Source organism: Hippichthys cyanospilos, chromosome 3, assembly GCF_059441005.1.
Source record: "Hippichthys cyanospilos isolate Australia breed blue-spotted pipefish chromosome 3, RoL_Hcya_1.0, whole genome shotgun sequence".
NCBI classification, from domain to species: Eukaryota; Metazoa; Chordata; class Actinopteri; order Syngnathiformes; family Syngnathidae; genus Hippichthys; species Hippichthys cyanospilos.
In genome coordinates this window covers 24,302,717-24,320,657 of record NC_142371.1, presented here as the reverse complement: position 1 = coordinate 24,320,657, position 17,941 = coordinate 24,302,717, and the positions used below count along the sequence as shown (strand labels likewise).

The following is a 17,941-nucleotide window of genomic DNA, read 5'->3' as shown; positions in this document are numbered from 1 at the left end:
GCTAACGCTCAGCTAGCTGCTAATTCGCGACGTCAATGCGCGTATTTAACTTTAACAGGGGGTGAATAAAAATAAATGCATTGCAGGGAAGGGATGGCGAAAGAAAAACGTTTTTATGTTTGTTATTCCTTTTACTGCAATAAATATTCTTTGATTTCTTAAACTTAAAATCAACTTTAAATATCAATTATCAGCCCTGGGGGAAAAAAACATAGTTAGTTAGTTGATCTCCAATTTTCACTGGATTTTTAAAGTATACAGGTTAGTCTAAACTTATAGTGTCTTCAGTGTCACTGCAAATATTCTGGACAGCTCTGAGCTCTTCTGGAAAAGATTTGTCGTAATTAACAGCAGGAAGACGTGGAAACCCAAATTATCTGTGAGTATTGCTGTGTGCCCTGTTTGTATGTGTCGCTGCTTTACATGTCTTTCAAGTAGCATTTGCCTAAAACGTATTGGTATGTTCACATTAAACTGGCAAAATCACTGCATTTTTCTCTATAATTTCATTGTTAGAATTTCTAGCGTGTCATTTTCTTCTAGTGTCAGGTCGACAGGAAACCTCCATTTGGAAGTCACAATAAAGCGGCTTGTAGCAAGCACACTTCACCTCTTATTTGGAGAATAGCAAAGTGAAGTTGCTCTAAGAATATTGAATAAAGAAGTAGATTAAAATTTTAAAATGTCTTGCAGGGGTAAAATATACATTTTTTCATTTTAATATGGCTTTTTATAGCAAAGTTTTACTTATCACAAGTGATCTGGTATGTTCACTTGTTTTTAAAGGAATGTGGAGTTTGAACATATATACGTTTGTTTTCTGCATCTGTGTATTTCTGTGCTAATGCGAGGCGTCTGTGGAACAGGAAGCAAGCCGGCCGGCGTTTTGATGAGCCTAGCAGATGCAAACATACTGTGATGCTCTGGAGACCACTGGCGCGGTTTCTAGGTCGAGGAAGTCGTCGGAATAACTTGGACTTGATAGCATGTAATTACCGCTGGGAGTTTGACTGCATCTAATAAATAAGGTTATGTGATGGGATTTATGTGTGCTGAGTTTGCATTTGCGTTGACGTGCATTGCCGAGTTGATTCGTGGGTTTCGAGATCTGTCAGACATTTTGTTGTTTTTGTATTTTGTTAGTTTAGAGCAATGCTTCCCCCCCAAGAAAGAGAAAACATTTCATCCCCCTCCACACACACACATTAGCTATGAGAATTGTTTACATATATCTAAAATGTTCATTTTTTATATTGATATAAGTACAAACAATATTGACTTTCAATAAATATGATTTTTTACAGGTTGGTATTAAACTGGAAAAGGTAGCTTGAAGTGGATCAAAGTGACTGGAAAAAAACAAATTAATCATTGTGGATTAGAAATGTTGACAGCGATTTAAACGTTAACGCCCGCAAATTTTGCCAATGAGCGCTACAGCACCATCTGGTGCCATAGATGTGCAATTACACCTCGTAGTGCAAAAGCAAATGGTCCTTCAATGTTTTTCAACTTTTATCAAGACGATTATTATTTATGATTGCCACATGGATTCCACAGAGAAAATAACAGAAATGGTAAAACATTTTATTTCAGGCCTTCCAGTGTACAAAAGTCCAATTGTATCCATCACATTGCATTTCTTTTTCTTAACGGAAAATCAATTAATCTAATGATAGTATATTTAACATCACAAGTAACATGGAATCAAGGAAGGTAGCCACCACAGATTTAGAAAATGGAGAAAATGCATCCACAGTTCGGTTAAAATTTAGGTTCCGAAACATCTTGAATTGGAAAACCCCCATTCTCACTTTAAATGCAGAAATGACATTCCTTCCAAATAAATTTGACTGCTATCACATTTGAGTTAAAATCACACTCTAGAGAACTACTCAAACGGTTGAAGTAACACTAAATAAACAACAACATCAAAGAGAAAACACTCATCAAAATACGACAAAATAAACAGTACAAGTAAAACAGACAAAACTCAAATCTGAGGTGTCAACTAGACAAAGTACCTCTCTCCCTTAAAATAAAATAATGAAAAAGTTAGACTGGAACTTAAACAAGTACCTCGGAAAGATGGAGTTTAGCGGTCCAGACCAGCCGGCAGAAACACACCAAACTGCAATATTATTTAATGTAGTGTTTTGCTCGGTTTTACCACAAAGTCGATGGCAAATGAGCAGCTGTGATGTTGATTGACCTTGTGGTATTTTCACCATTTGTGGCTCATTTTTCCCCCGCATAATTTTCGCAGTATTTTAGCCGAGAGATGACACATTCCTGGTAGTGGGATAAAGTTTTCGTGCCGTGTTGAACTTGCTGTCACCATCTGGGTGAAATTTCAGCTCCTTAATGTCTTCTTTCAATTCTTTCGAAAAGCGTTTGACGTAAAGATCATAGGATTTGACCAAATACCCCACACGGTTTAAAAACATCTCCCCGGCTGTTAAATTTAGAAAGAAAGCAAGCAAAAACTAGCGCTTGACCTTTCCTGGGAAGACCAATGCTGTCTACGGTTGTTGAAATCAGAAGATCTTATTGTGACCATCCATGCAAGGTCGTGGTATTCCCTCCGCAGTCCACATACTGGTACATCTCCTGGGACACCTGCTCCGAGTGGCCAAAGTATGACGTAGTCACGGTAACTCTGGTTTAAAAAAAAAAAAAAAAAGGTTACTTTCGGTCCTCAAATACGTATTTCTTTACAACAAAGTTCAGAATTTAGTTGAAAATGCATATTTGAAGTCCTACTCACTGCATCATTACCACCATGTTGTGAACTCTGATGGTCTGCAGCGTGCAGTAGCCACTGTGGACAGTGAGACAAAACGTCAATATGTTCTCACAAAAAGTCCATAAAGCGCACGATCCACTTTGAGGAATATCAACTTACAACATGTAATTCAATTCATCTGCGATCACAGTGGGAACTGTGTAGTCAATCTGCAAAACACAAAAGGAAAAGTTTTAACTTGAGGTTCAAAGGTGAAGAGATTAGATTAGCAATGTTATTGTTTTGTTTTTTTTTAAAGCAGTTTGCATTAAGTCCAAAGTTTGCTGAAGCCTATCTGCTCTTCAAATGCTGTAGAGAAGCTGTCACGTAGCATCGTCGTTAAGTGTTGATTTTGACCACTAGAGGGCAGTTGATGCTCGTTTTTCGAACCTGCCTCACATCAGCTAGGCTTCTTCTCTCCCACCATAGTTTGAAAAGGTAATTGTGACTGGTATTTACGACTGATTGAAAAAAAAAAAATCAGACAGAATTGAGTCATTGAGGGACTGGCTGCATTTCGAGAATTTCGTTTGAATACATGTAAAGAGCTCGAAAGCATGTCGGACAATACAAAAGTACTATGGTTAAAAAAAAAAAATACATTATCCTCGCTATAGGCTAATCAAGAAATTTAATTCCACTGAGCATTTAAAATCTTTTTGTGTGTATGTGTGTGTTTTGGACATTTTACTTTGTTGCCATTACAACCTCTAGTTATTTCTTTTGAGTCTTCAGCGAGTACTATAGTTTTAGGAATCAAGTATTCTATTACCAGTTTTACAGTGCACCGTTTCTCGTTTAAATTGACCTCCCCGGTGCTTCTTGTACAATATCATATGATCGACCATAACTAGTTTTGTAAATGAACCGGTTGACCGCGATGAACACATTGAGCACTCTTGATTTTGAACATATTCTTGAAATAACCAGCTGTGGACCATACATCTTTTATAATAACTTAAAGAAAACCTGTACAGACCTGTCGCTGGTCCAGAGGTACGATGACTGTGCTGTTGTAGTTGAACTTGGCCTTTCCGATCACCGTCTTGGCGAACTCCACTTGGGCGGTGATGTTGGTGACCGTGATGGCGTAGTAGTTGTTATTTGTGATGTTCAGAGTATTCTGGATGGATGCAAAGAGGACAATGTATGATTTGTGAGATTATGGCTTTAAAATCCCAACCGTCACTATTTACATGTTTGATTTCTATACCGGATAAGAAATCAGTGCTCTCACTTTCAAATCAACGTCCTTTTACTATTTATTCAGCAAAACCTAACTCTATATATATATATATATATATATATATATATATATATATATATATAATTTTTTTTTCTATCAGTCACAAGTCAAATAATCCGCAATCAGGTAACAATGAGCCAGAAAGTAAAAAGATAAAATGATACGCCTCGGAAGATCGAGAAGAAGTACAAAACAGGGATGTTGAAGCTAAAAAAAACAAACATTCAAAAGTAAAGCGGACTTTTCTTCCAAAATGGACTGAGTTATAGTATAAGCGGTTGCAATATGAAGAAGATGATGATGACAGATGCTATATGTTCGTTCTATTATTTTGATCAATTTTGCTGTGACATTTGTCAATATTTGTTGTTGGTTTGTGCTCATGCCTTTTTATTGCAGTTTGAACCTTAAACTTACTTTGTCCTTTTTTTCTGTGCAATTTTTGGGACTCCAAACATTTCTGTTGGGACCCATAGCTTTTTAGTATCGAGAGTGCCGGGGAGCCAACAGTTTCCAGAGGTATTGGGTAATAACTTTAGTTTAGCAAATGTGGGAATATAGTTGTGAATATACAAAAATAATTCATCAGTAGCTTGTTTCAATACTCGCAATCTTGTGTTCTCTGCATTCTTTTGACAAGCAAATGTCATGGGTGAAAGTGAATCAGAAAATGTTGTTTTTAGTTTAAAACTAAAGTAAAACAGTGCAAAGTAACACCGCTGGACAATCTTACTGTGATATTGAGATAGATGATCTGGTTGCTCTGATCGTAGGCCACGTAGGCGGACTTCACGCCCACGTAGTCGACATTGATGGTGCGAGGGAACAGGAAGAAGACGGCAAGGCCGGACAGCAGCAGGCAAACGCACACCGATATGGTCACGTAAAGTTTTCTGCGGGCCAAACGAAACGGAAATCAGCGAGGCTCACCTAAGTTTGTTCGCGTATCGGAAGGTAAAACACTCACGTCCTGCTCGGCCTCAGTCTTTGGTCGCTGTAGGGAATCAGAGCCACCAGCTGATTCTCTTGACCTGCTCAACCAAAAGTAAGAATGACGCATTGTCCTCCGACCACACTCTCGCATGGTTGAGCGTCCTCAATAGTGAATACATTTGGAAGATTTTTTTTTTTTCTTTACCTCGTGGGATGCGACCCGTGCCCTGACACGTGGGACAGGTCACGCTGTCCCGTCCAGTGAACTCCACATACGGAAACTGCGACACGTCGCCATTCTTCCCGTCCTGCGTTGCCGTTTCATCGTACTCGTCCGTGTTTGGCGTCAATGCGTCGTGACTGTCATCTTTGTGCCTGGCTGGCAGTGACTGGAACTTCCCCATGGCGGACGCCCTCACTAAATGGCACGGACAAAATCACAATGCCCCGATAAATTTGATTACTGAACTATGCTCAACAAAAAGCTCTTGTCTAGCATGGAGCAAAATTGATTCTCAAGGTGGTTGTACTGGTAAAATCATGGTATGTAACTTTAAAACAACTAGTGTCGATGTTATCCAGTTTATTTCTATGTGTGCTGGACAGCAACAGACAACTCTTTTGTTTGCCTTGAGATGGCGCTAGCGTGTTGGTGGCGCGTGCAAAGAACTTTGTATGGGTCATTTTATTTGTCGGTTTTTGTTTTGTATTTTCAATGATATAGGCATCATTTTCGAGTCCAGGAGCAATATTATTTATTTTTGATCATCTTGAGCATGTAGGATTTCTCAAGTTTAGTTTAGGGTCATGCTTCCTGTGTTATGTTAATGTGCGGTTGTAGCCTCTCTCACTCCCTCTAGTTAGCTAATGCTAAGTAACTTGACTAATAACAAACACGCTCCATAGACATTGATATAATTTCATTTACATTAGCAGAGCCACAGCTGAACAGCATCAAGAGGAATCCAGCTCGGTTCTTTTATCTAAATCAGTGCTTCTAAATTTTATATATATATATATATATATATATATATATATATATATATATATATATATATATATATATATATATATATATATATATATACTTTGATTCACTTTAATTTTTTCACAGTTTTAGACTAAGCTGTAAAATGCTGCAAACAACAATGAACAGTAGTTGATTTATATTTCCTTTTTCTTTTGTTAATGTTTATAAGGATACACGTTTAGGTATACTTATACACTTAGACTGTTACACTTTGTATTGATAATAATCTTATTTATAGTCAGCTCGTCGAGAGGGATTGGGGTGTGAAAAGTTTTCTCTTTCCTCGGGGGTCTTTGCAATATATAATTGAGAAGCACTGTGTTACTGAAAGGTGCGCATTGAGGCGAGTGGGTTTACGCAATGCTTGCTGAAAATAACAAATACAAAATTGTTATTTTCTCCATATTACATTGCTATAAACACTAAACCCCGACAGGACGGGCGCAAGGGTGGATCTGCGATTATTGGGATTGGGCCGGGATGTTTATTTTATTTTTTTAAATCAACGGCCAATGACAAAATGGCTGCCCTTAAAATGGCTACAAACAGGTGTCTTTTGCTGCTTAATTCATCATATTTGTCTAACGAAATATAAATCAGAATGATGGTCGCGGCTATACTTTCGACTCTCACTTAAAAATAAAATGAGATGGGGCCACAGAGGGTTAACTTTTCAAAAGATCGTTTTAATAATCAGGTAACACATTATTAACATGACATACCGCAGGAGCCACCTTCAAATTGGTAATTGGTGATTTATTTTCTATGGTGAATAATTTTACCCGATTCAGTGTTGTGCACGGTGGTTAACCATTACATGCATGACTTTGCACGAGACGCGAGAAATGAGGCTTCGGCCCAGCTCGCCGCGCTGTTCCTTCCAACTCGGTCGGGAACACAAAGTACCGCCAGCCTAAAATCACCGCCATCGACCCGTTCTCCTTGCAAAAACGTATAATTGAGCAACAAATGTTTGCTTTTCAAAAGTGAATCGAAATGACAACGTGATGTCTACACGCTCCGTGCTGACATCGAGCAAGCGATTCTCACGGGACAAACGCAGCAGGCTCAATGTACGCCAATGCGTCACCACAAAGGGTTTTTGACATTGCCACTTTTTTGTCTTCTACTTTAAAAAATGACATTGTAGAATAACGTCAAATCAATACGGACTAACTCACCCGCGATTACGTTGTTTGTTTCTCGAAATTGCCTGTAATGCTGATGGATTGCCGGGTTTGTTGTGCTTCTAATCGGCAGGGGAGAACTATCAGTCAGGAACGCCCCTCTTCCTTCTTCCCATTGGTTAGAAACTGCCAGTACTGTGACGTCACAACATACGCCAACATCAACCGTAAAGAGTAAAAAAAAACGCCGTGTAAATAATATTGTTTAAACGTAATATACATTGACTCAATGCCCCAGGTAGAGTTTGGCTTTTTTTTTTAAAAAAAAAAAAACATTCATCTATATTTGGTTGACAAATAAATGCAACGTCTGTGTCTGTAAAAATGACTGCGTTGGCAGTAATTATGTGCATTGACTGGCCAGAAGGTGGCAGTGTGCGACCACGCTTGACACTCATTCTGTTGGGGGTAAACATTTTCATGTTAACGTCTCCTGTACACACCCCCACCGCATCAAATCAATTTTACGACACTATTTGAAACGTCCGATTACGAAGCGCTTGATTTTAATGCAGGATAGATTTATTTTACGTCACCGTGAATATCCTGCACAGGCGGTTTTGGCATCCATCCCTGAAAACATTGCTAAAAATAAAAATGCAGTTTGGCCATCACAATGGCCTACTTGGCAATCAACATTGAGTCTGTCTTAATACTCGGGCTAAAGGACAAGAATGGACATCAAGGCAAAAGCTGAAAATATCCCTCCGCTAAGATGGATTTACTGTATCATTTTTTGCAGCAAATATGTTTTTAATGACCAGGCGCTGCCACATTTCCAATGTTTTAACTGTAAATTCTCTCAAGTTTCACACTTTTAGTTAGTGTAACATAGTTAGTAAGAAGCGTGTTCATTTATAAATTAAGGAGTGAAATGAGAATCTTTGACAATCTCAGAGCACATCTGCAGCTGCGAAAATGTCTTGACTAAATGACTCAGAATTCACCAGCAGCTATTTCAGATCATCAGCACTTTATTGAATGCGTTTCATAAAAGGAATAGCCTCTCAGGCCCTATCTATTACTCATTTCAAATGATGGTTAAAAAAAGACAGCACCTCTTAAAGGCTAAAATTTAATTGAAAAAAAAATCTTCACCGCTGTGGAGAATTTTGTGTCATTTTAACCCCTGGGTGCCTGGGCATTTTTCTCTAGCCTGGCCTTTTTATCACCCAACTTGGGCCGACTTTAAAAGGGTCTGCAGCGTGGCATATTGAAAGTTGTCATGTCTATGAAGTAGTTTAGCCTCCGAGTGTTTGTGTTTGTATGCTTTTCCTTTGATACAAACACACATCAAAAAGATCAAAAAGTGTCGGGTCAAAATTTCTCACAGGGTTTAATATCACTATGATACTAACTTCCCTTACTTTTTTTTTTTTTTTTTAACTTAAGATGTCTACTTGTCCTAAAGAGAGATCACGTTTAGTAAAGAAAGTTTCTGATTGATCAGTCCTATTTCGAAACCAATATCTCAAGCTTTTTTAATGGCTAGATTTGTCTTTTCAAAGACACTGTTGCATTTGGCACAGTGAGCACAAGCCGAAGTCATTTGTCACCGTTGGTACAATCTCGATCAAACCCTTTTTGGCCAAAAAGCTGAGAAACTATTCAGGAGTTTTTCTTGACAAAGTCAAAGAAACTAGGCAAGCTAGAAACAATGGCATTAAAAAGTATGAAGACCTTTTGGATTTGAATTTGTCACATTTCTGCATAAAATCCCCTTTAAGTGTAATCTCATCTTTTCCAAAATCACACTGATGAAAACTAGTGTGTAAACTAAAGACACAGAAATATTTATAGAATTTTTTTATTTTTTTTTTTAAAGATGATAACATGCAAACAGTGTCAAAAGTAAGCGGAACAAGTAAGTGAAGTATCAGCTGATTGCTCCCCCATTGGCAGCATTAACTTCAACCAGATGCTTCCTATAGCTGAAGATCAGTTTGGCCTATCGATCAGAATCAATTTGAGACCATTCATCTCTCTAAAATGACTACAGTTCAGTTAGATTCTTGGGATGTCTGCCATGAATCATTGCGTTGAGGTCATGCCACAGAATCTCAACGGCGTTCAAGTCAGGGCTCTTACTTGGCCACTCCGCGTATTTAGTTCTTTTGAAACCAATATGAAGTTGATTTAACCCTATTACAGCATCCATCCTCTATTTGGCTTCAACTTTCCTCTGATTTCCCAGCAAAACAGCCCGATCAACCTTTCAATTCATGTTTCTATAAATGATAGCAATTTGTCCAGGCCCTGAGGTAGCAAAACATGCCCAAACCATGCTGCTTCCTCCGCCATGCATCATGGTGGGTATGAAGCCTTGATGTGAGTCAGATGTTCCATTTTTTTTTCTCCACGCATTCCCCCTTTGTAGATAATTTCTCTAACTGTGGATTGCTCGACATTCAGACTTTTCGAGATAATTTTGTGACCTTTATCAGTTTTATACAAATCAATTCTTAATCACTGGTTTTCAGAGAGCTCTGCACTTCGGATGATGTTTCTCATCAAGACATAATTCTTAGGAGGTCTGTGTTGATTGTGAGCAGGGAGGCTTCAAGCAACTCCTCAGTGATTGGATACGCCCCGACAAATTATTTAAAAAAAAAATGTATATGCATGGTTTTAATTTCTGTCAAGGTTTCCTTGGCCAGAAAGTTCACTTACTTATTCCTTCCCCTAATTTCATTTTTAAATGTTCTTCAATTTAAAAAATATGAACACCTTTAACTGTTTGGGCAGTTTTAGATAAAACAGACTTTTTTTTCATCGGTGTGATTTAAAAAAAAAAAGATGTGAACCTATTTCATGGTAATTTTATGCAGAACTATGAGGAAATTCCAAAAGGTTCAGCTACTTTTTCATGCCTCAGTAGACGTCTGCATAGAAGATGAACATCAAAAACATTAGTGTGGCCGCCACGGTTAAAATGAAAAAGCTGCGTGGGTAGCATTTCAGTTTTATGCGATCAGCAAAACGAAATATGTCATGCAAAAATATCAAGTATATAATCCTGATTGTGGAAAATAATGATTATTACAAGTGTCTAAAAACATGCTGGAGATAGGGTCATAGGGAAATGTGGGAAAATTCCCGTACGGCTGGTCCATCCAAATACACTTTGTTGTTATTTTCATCCTAAAAACATAGTCCGATTAAGTATTTCTCTCAGGAGAACATTGTTGTTTGCGGTGTTATATTGCCAAGCAAATTTCATAGGGCTCAATTGTAATTGTCCCATCGCTCATTGAAAAAACTAAAATGCAGGAATGGACTCATGTCATTTTATTTATAGAGTTGAATCTGTTCTAAATATAAATGTCCGTTGTAAAAAGTGCAAGTCTTCTGTATCGGTTGGTTTATGCAAGCATGATTTCCTATCTTGCGAGGTTACACTGCATCAATTTTAACAAGCTCCTAAATGAATCACATTCTTAATCTGTTTGGTCACACTGGAAGAAACCTTTTTAATGACTTTTCTCAAGTCGTTAGGAAAAAAATAAATGGAACAAAAATCCCTGCAGGCCACGCACAATTACCAAGCTTCCCCTACTGTGGTGGTCCCGCTTGTGGAATCGGCCCACTCGTTATCTTAAAGTAGCATTTTATTATAATTTTATTACTTCGTTTTTTTTAAACCCCAAAACCTTCAAAGGGAATGCTTTGCTGAATGGGGTAGAAATAGCGCAGGTGGTGGAAAAAAAAACAGTTTAGGATGCAGATAAACTAGTGCCGGATGGAGAAAAACAGCGCAGGACGCAGAAAACAAACAAACACTTGTCGGGGATGAGAATAGGCCAACACAGCAGGACAAAAATATCCACTGGGTATTTAATTCTGCCTAATATGCTGAACAAATCCAAATAAATTGAAGTTTGTCATTTTAGGGGTCACGTGGCGCCAACCTGGGCAGGCCCGTTGAACTCGTGCGTTAAAAGCCAGCAGGACGTCCAATCATGCGACACCAAACTGCACTCGGACACTTCAGGGAGTAAATAGAGCGCGACAGGGGTGGTTGTGTGTGCATTTGCGCAATCATTCCAAGTACATCAGTCATGTTGGGTTGTCTCTTGTTTGACCTCGTCTTCCCATGCGCCGCCCTTGTATACCCTTGACCAGCTGGGCTTGCATCTGCCGAGCTCTCAACCTGGCAGCAGTGGATCTTCTTATGCGCTTGAAAATTGAGCACGCATGTTGCTCCCGAGAAAAAAATGGGTGTACGTTTTTAACTTACAGTTATTTAAGAATTTATTTTTGAAATGATTATTTGGTTGAGGAATCGGTTACATGGATGCAATTTTTAAAAAAAAGTTTCCATCCCCTGAATTAAGAAAAAAAAATAGGACACTGTTTCAGATTGACAGTGCAGAAAATTCACATAATCGATTATGATTCAGTGACTCGACTGGAAACATAATATGATTCTGTTCCTGGATTGGGCTGGAAAGCTAGAAAATGGACATTGCATTTTGATAGTTTTCCTATGTAGGAAGAGGATATTACAAATATCTTATTTTTGGACAAAAAAATATAATCACTGTTCAGGATTCGAGAAATGACAGAATATTTACTGTTAAGATCCCGAAATTGATCAGTTACACGTGTATAAATTTCGCTTCTTGTTTGCTATGCTGATGGACAGACTGACAAAGTCAGACGAGAATCTCCATGGACTATAATATTTGCAGATGACATTGTGATCTGTAGTGAGAATAGGCAACAGGTGGAAGAATGGTGGTGGTTTGCCCTGGAAAAGAGAGAAATGAAGGTTAGCCGCAGCAAGACGGAGTATATGTGCCTGAATGAGAAGGACCCAAGTGGAAGAGTGAAGATACAGGGAGAGGAGACAAAGAAGGTTGTGGAGTTGAAGTATTAGGGATCAATAGTCCAGAGTGTGGACTGTGTAGGCAGACTGGAATGGGTGGTCAAAAGTGTCAGGTGTGATAGAAGAATTTCGGCTAAATTGAAAGGACAGGACTGTGGTGAGATCACTGATGTTGTTTGGACGGGAGACAGTGTTGTTGAGGAAAAGGCGAGAAGCAGAGCCATACATCTTGGTCACTCTCTTTGGGAGGACGGACTACAACGGTTCGGGCATGTCCAGAGACGAGACAGTTAATACATAGAAGGATGCTGAATTTGGAATTGCCAGGAAGGGGGTCTAGTGGAAGACCAAAGAGAAGGTTTATAGATGTAGTGAAAGAGGTCATGAAAGTAGTTGGAGTGAGAGAACGGGATGCAGGAGAAAGGCTTAGATGGAGGCAGGTGATTAGCTGTGGCACCCTGGAAGGGGAAAAGCCAAAAAGAGAACAAGCGGACATTTGTAAATTTAACAAGGTCGATTAACCGAGTATTAAACAGAACAGAAGCATGTAAATAAATAAATGAATAATATATATATATATATATATATATATATATATATATATATATATATATATATATATATATGAAAATGTTTGAAGGAAGTCCGTCCATTTTAGAAGTGTGGAAAAAACATCAATTACCGTATTTTCCGCACTATAAGGCGCACCCTCAATTAATGACACATTTTCAAACCTTTTCCATATATAAGGCGCACCAGATTATAAGGCGTACCCTCAGTTAATGACACATTTTAAAACTTTTTCAATCAGAATATAGTAATACTCAAAGTAATAACAATAATAACTCTCAACTCTCAATAGCATAATACTGTAACTCAAAGTCAATATGAGCAACCTTGTTCAACTGTAAACACACAAAAGAAACAGGTAAAGCTTATTTTATCAGTTCATTCCCCATCTACGAATCCCAATCTCAATATTGATCCATATATAAGGCGCACCTGATTATAAGGCGCACCATCAGATTTAAAAAAAAAAAAAATTAAGGCTTTTAGGTGCGCCTTATAGTGGGGAAAATAAGGTAAATTCAATTTCTTATTTATAGTAAGAAAATAAATTAGAGGAAAAGTTTTGGATACCCTTGGTGTAAAGTGTAATCATGGCAGGTTGGGACGAAGGTTATTACAATGAAGGAAAAATAAACCTTTTCTTTAAAAAAAATAAAAACACAAAAGCTTAAAAATCCCCCGAAATCAAACAGTTTTTTTTACACTTTTAGAAAAAAACTTTGCAAGAGTCAAAAGCAAAAAAAAAATGTCAAAGCGTCTCAAGGCGCATCTGTAAATCTAAATTGAGCATAATTGGAAGATTCTCGTCTTCTTTGACACAAAGAAACAAGACACTCTTGTCTCTCAGCCTTGTCGCAATGACTTGCACTCGTACTGTCAGAGAGACCAAAGGAGCGTCGAGATGAAGGCGTGTCAGATCTTCAACTTGAGGCTGACGAGTCCTGGGCGTCGCTCCCTGACGGTCGACACAACAAATGGGATGTGACAGTCGGATGCGGCGACTCCGCTGGCTCTTGATCACCTTCTCATTTAGCAAATTGATCAGGCAGCGTGAGAGGAAGTCAACTAGACTCTCATCACGTCGAAGAGACCATGAGGGAAAGACGTCACGAGGGGCTTGAATCATGGCAGAAAGACCTCCTTCGTAGGTCACGTGACGTCTTTGGTGACCACGTCGTTCAGTTAGAGAAGCTTCTGTTCTCTTGATATCGCTCTGTTCCTTCTAATGAATCAGATCGTCGGAAGGCTCAATATGACCCAAAACACATATTTTTGCAAGCGCGCGTATCTAGGTGGATATGTCCCCAACATCAGTTTCTCCCGTTCTCATGAAATTGGGTGTATGTTCATTCTTTTTTTTTGTCATAAGAGGAAACTTTTAAAAGACTCATTGATCGCAAATGTTAAATATGAAATTGCTTATTTTGGTTTGAAGGTGTCTTTTGAGGAAACTTCTACTATGGTAGTAAGTGTAGTTAGAAAAATGTATCCCATGGCTCCAGTTTCTCCCACTTTGTCCATTATGATTGGACACACAAATAAAACATGAGTGAAATTCATCAGTACGTCGACTATGTTTCTTTGACCCAGCCATTTAGGTGGACTTCTACTAGGAAAAAAAAAACAACAAAAAATTATATATATATATATATATATATATATATATATATATATATATATATATATATATATATATATATATATATATATATATATATATAATTAAACCTAATTAAACCTCCTTGATCTGGTCCGCGGACCATATTTTTAACACCCCTGCTTTAGACCTAGAGTCAGAAAACATATAGTTATGGAATCGATCATGAATAGGCGATTAAACAAGACTTTTATTTAGCCAAGCTAGGAAAATAGAGGAATAAAAAACAACCATGACAAATGTCTGCTTGAAACAACCCGAAAATAAACAATGACAAACCGCATACATATTTGGGTCACAAAGTGCAAGAAGGTATAATAAACTTACCAACATAAATGCAGCAAGATCATAAACATCTGCAAACAGCAACTGCAAATACAAACAAACACAGTTTTCAACCGAGTCTAAACAGGCAAAACATCCAATGATGTCAGTAATAGCCGTTGCTTAAACTGTAACACACCCCTAAATTTCTCTAAAATCCAGAAAATCCTTACCTGTTAAAAATAGAAACACTTGTGCCTAATAAAGGCCGTTTTTGCCTGTTTATACTATTGACGGAAAGCAACTGCTCTGCCCAGTAAAGGGTTAAATAGATGAACAGGTCTGTCATAACAGGATGCACGGGATGCAAATGAAAAATGCCTCAAGACTGAAATTCAATAGGAAGTTGGCCAGTTTGGTTTTAAGAAGGCATTTTGGGCAAACTTATACAAGGCTTTTTTAATTAACCAGAGAAAGTTTTCATAAGTCGTCTTCAAAATTGGCTGCACAGCTAAACGCATACCCGGATTGGTTTGACTTCTGTCGGAACTAGCCCATTATTCGCCTCTGCGCACCAAGTTCACATCAACCCATTCTACCTCCTCCACTAAATTTCGAGCCGCTACTTTTCAACTGTTTCTCTAAGAAAAAAAAAAAATCCAACAACAACAAAGAGTTGCCAAGGAGCTTATGGAGTAATTTTAGCATCATGTGTGCACTAACCGTGCGAGTGAGTGCAGAGGCTGCTTGGGTGGTTTGGGTTTGTTTGTCCCAGCTAAGAAGCAGAATAACAGCACATTAACGGGCTTTACACCCAAACAGGCGTGTGCATGCCCAAACACAATAACTGCAGGCAGAAACGTGAACAAAAAGCGTCTCTCTCGCACTAAAACACGCTCACTCACACACGTACGCATGCACGTTCTTGCCTGTCAGATCATATTAACATCAGGTCAGCGTGCTTTTTTTTTTTTTTCTCCAGCGTGTTGCTATGGCAGCCAGAGCGAAAAAAAAAACATGCCTATGAGTGATGACTGGATTGCTGCCTGTCACCGCTGTGCTTAATGTATGCATCATTGAGCTGCCCAGTTACAATAACATGAGTTTAATTTGAACACACAAATCCCCCCCCCCCCCCTCCCTCCACCTAAATAATAAGATCCGTTCATTAGGCACAGTGAAGTCCCTTTATCACAGGGGATACGTTACAGTAAATGAAATAGACCCCAGAAAATTCTGCTAGCTTAATGCTAACATACATACAGTATAACAAGAAATACTATGTACGAGCTAAGGGAAATTAGCATATATGTTACAGTAAACTCTTGAAACTGCCGCTACTTTAACCAATACGGAGTAGCGACATTTACGGAGCATACAAAATTTACAGGCAAATGTTCTCTGCACTATGGCAACAATAACTAATATTTGAGCTTTGTTAGGAACCTGTCGTAAAAGTTGTAGTTCACATTCTTACGGTAAAAGATGTTCTAATTTAATAGTGAAGTCTGAAAAGGACATGTCGATTGTTTATAGTAAATGTCATGTTATAGTGAAAGACGTTTAAGATTTGTATTTAAACAGTTGTAATGTCACAAGAATATATTTACATTAGAACTCCTCTACAACGAAATCATATTTGCAGCCAGAAATTTTTCACAAAAGGGGACTTTTTCACTACAGCAAATCTACGACTCAGATGTGAACATAAAAAATGTGTTGTGCAATCTACAATCTGACTGAAGTTAAAAACAAAACCATCCACTATTTAAAAAAAAAAAAGAAAATACTTGCCAAATCTACCAAAGGCATTCATTTTCATAGTTACATCAATTTCTTGCATAATGCCTTTAACTTTGCTTCATCCATCTTTTATCTTTATTACTTTTATCCCGTCTTCAAGTGTTAAGCTTGGTTTAAGCTTAACATGTCCGCGAATTTGCGTCAAATGACATTAAATGACGTTATTCCGGCAACCTTGCCCCTCCGCATGTAGTCGACACAAAACAGAGTTTCCGCAATGTGTATCTTCCGGAATTTCTTTACGAACGGAAAAACTATTGCTTATGGAAGTTCGCTGGTACAAACACCATTATGATTCGTCTGAAAAGGTCTACTGTGACCTAAATACCTTAAACAACTCCTGGCGAGCACCACGTTGGGAAGAGATGAGGAGTCTGTTTAAAAACGTTTGGAAGATTTTGGAGCCTTTGAATTTACTGGGATTCTTTACCTCTGTTATAGTGTTGTTTGTATGTTGTAGGATCTATTTACTGCCACCTATAGTATGGGAGAATATCATAGTATTAAGTGGTGCAAGAGGAGTTTAAGAGGAGTTTTACTGCACAATACAATTATCAATTGTTCTTATAGTAAGTTATTTTACTGTGCAAAAAGGTGCAATTTTTTTAATTTCAGAAAATAATTATAATATGAAAAAATATGTATGTTGACCAGTAAAGCTTAAGTTGTAATTGTGTGAAATTGTCATACAACCAGAATAAAGTTGTTATTTGGTGAATTATCATTTTCTTCCTTGAACATTACAACTTTTTTTTTATGTTTAATGGTTGAGTAAGGCTATTTCCAACTAGAATATTTTTTGTGGTGGGGATTTTAAACAAACTCTAAAGACAAGTCTGTTAATGACATTTATGGCACATCAATCCTGGTTTACTTTGACATCCTAGTGTTGTTTCTAAAAGTAAATCTAGGAGTCAGGATTAATAAGGCTACATAAAATAACTCATCCTGTTTGGCCCTTGAATAAAATACCTTTTTAACTTCAACACACACACACACATGCACCCTGTATCCAGAAAGCCCTGAGGAACCCCATCGGCTATTTGCATCTACTTTTATTGGGCATAAATCAAAACAGTGACTACGCAGGTCAAAATGTGCCAATAAAATTTACATCATATTGCCAAGTTCTGTGTTTGATACTTATGTGCCAACACTGGAAGCATTTATTGAATTAATTCTCCCTAATGCTGCTATTTTCACCGAAGCGCACCCCATCCTTTAAAAAAACACTGAAGAAAGCAAACCTCATGTAGCGTATCGCTGTAATGATTTTTTACCGTTGAACAGCATTTCCCAAGGTTTTTAAGCAATCTGTTTCCTTAGCTGCTTATCCTCTCTAGGGTTGTGGGTGTGCTGGAACCTATCCCAGCGCAATGGGGCGTTCGGCAGGGTACGCCGTGAATCGGTTTCCAGCCAATCGGAAAGAGTACTACAGTATTCACACTCACAGAGAAAGGGAATTTGGAGTGTATAATATACCTTCCATGTATGATTTAAATGTGGGAGGAAATGGTAGTACCCCGAGAAAACCCACACAGGCACAGGGAGAACATGTAAATTCCACACAGGAAGGCTGGAGCTGCGCTTGAAAATGAATTTTGCCTCTGAATTTTGAGGCAAATGTGCAAATAACTT

General features: G+C 38.2%; 1 protein-coding gene across 2 annotated transcripts; it reads right to left on the bottom strand.

Moving 5' to 3' along the window:
* Positions 1–1,566: 1,566 nt before the first annotated feature.
* tmem106ba (transmembrane protein 106Ba) lies at positions 1,567–16,727 on the bottom strand. 2 transcript variants are annotated; one of them, XM_088411883.1, is made up of 9 exons: positions 16,632–16,727; positions 14,564–14,605; positions 5,170–5,382; positions 4,999–5,062; positions 4,765–4,924; positions 3,765–3,908; positions 2,906–2,955; positions 2,768–2,821; positions 1,567–2,659 (listed from the first exon to the last, which is right to left on the bottom strand). In XM_088411883.1, exons 3-9 carry the CDS (start codon positions 5,366–5,368, stop codon positions 2,548–2,550), a joined length of 783 nt encoding a protein of 260 aa, XP_088268009.1. In that variant the 5' UTR covers positions 5,369–5,382; positions 14,564–14,605; positions 16,632–16,727; the 3' UTR covers positions 1,567–2,547. The 2 variants fall into 2 exon arrangements, with proteins under 2 accessions (XP_088268009.1, XP_088268008.1); XM_088411882.1 differs by lacking the exons at positions 14,564–14,605; positions 16,632–16,727 and adding an exon at positions 7,176–7,288.
* Positions 16,728–17,941: the final 1,214 nt, after the last annotated feature.

Excerpts from the sequence above, each read along its gene's own strand:
- tmem106ba (XM_088411883.1), bottom strand. The coding sequence starts at position 5,368 with ATGGGGAAGTTCCAGTCACTGCCAGCCAGGCACAAAGATGACAGTCAC. Across the intron at positions 4,925-4,998 it reads AGACTGAGGCCGAGCAGGAC|AAAACTTTACGTGACCATAT; the intron begins GTGAGTGTTTTA and ends TTTGGCCCGCAG. Across the intron at positions 2,660-2,767 it reads AACATGGTGGTAATGATGCA|AGTTACCGTGACTACGTCAT; the intron begins GTGAGTAGGACT and ends TTTTTAAACCAG.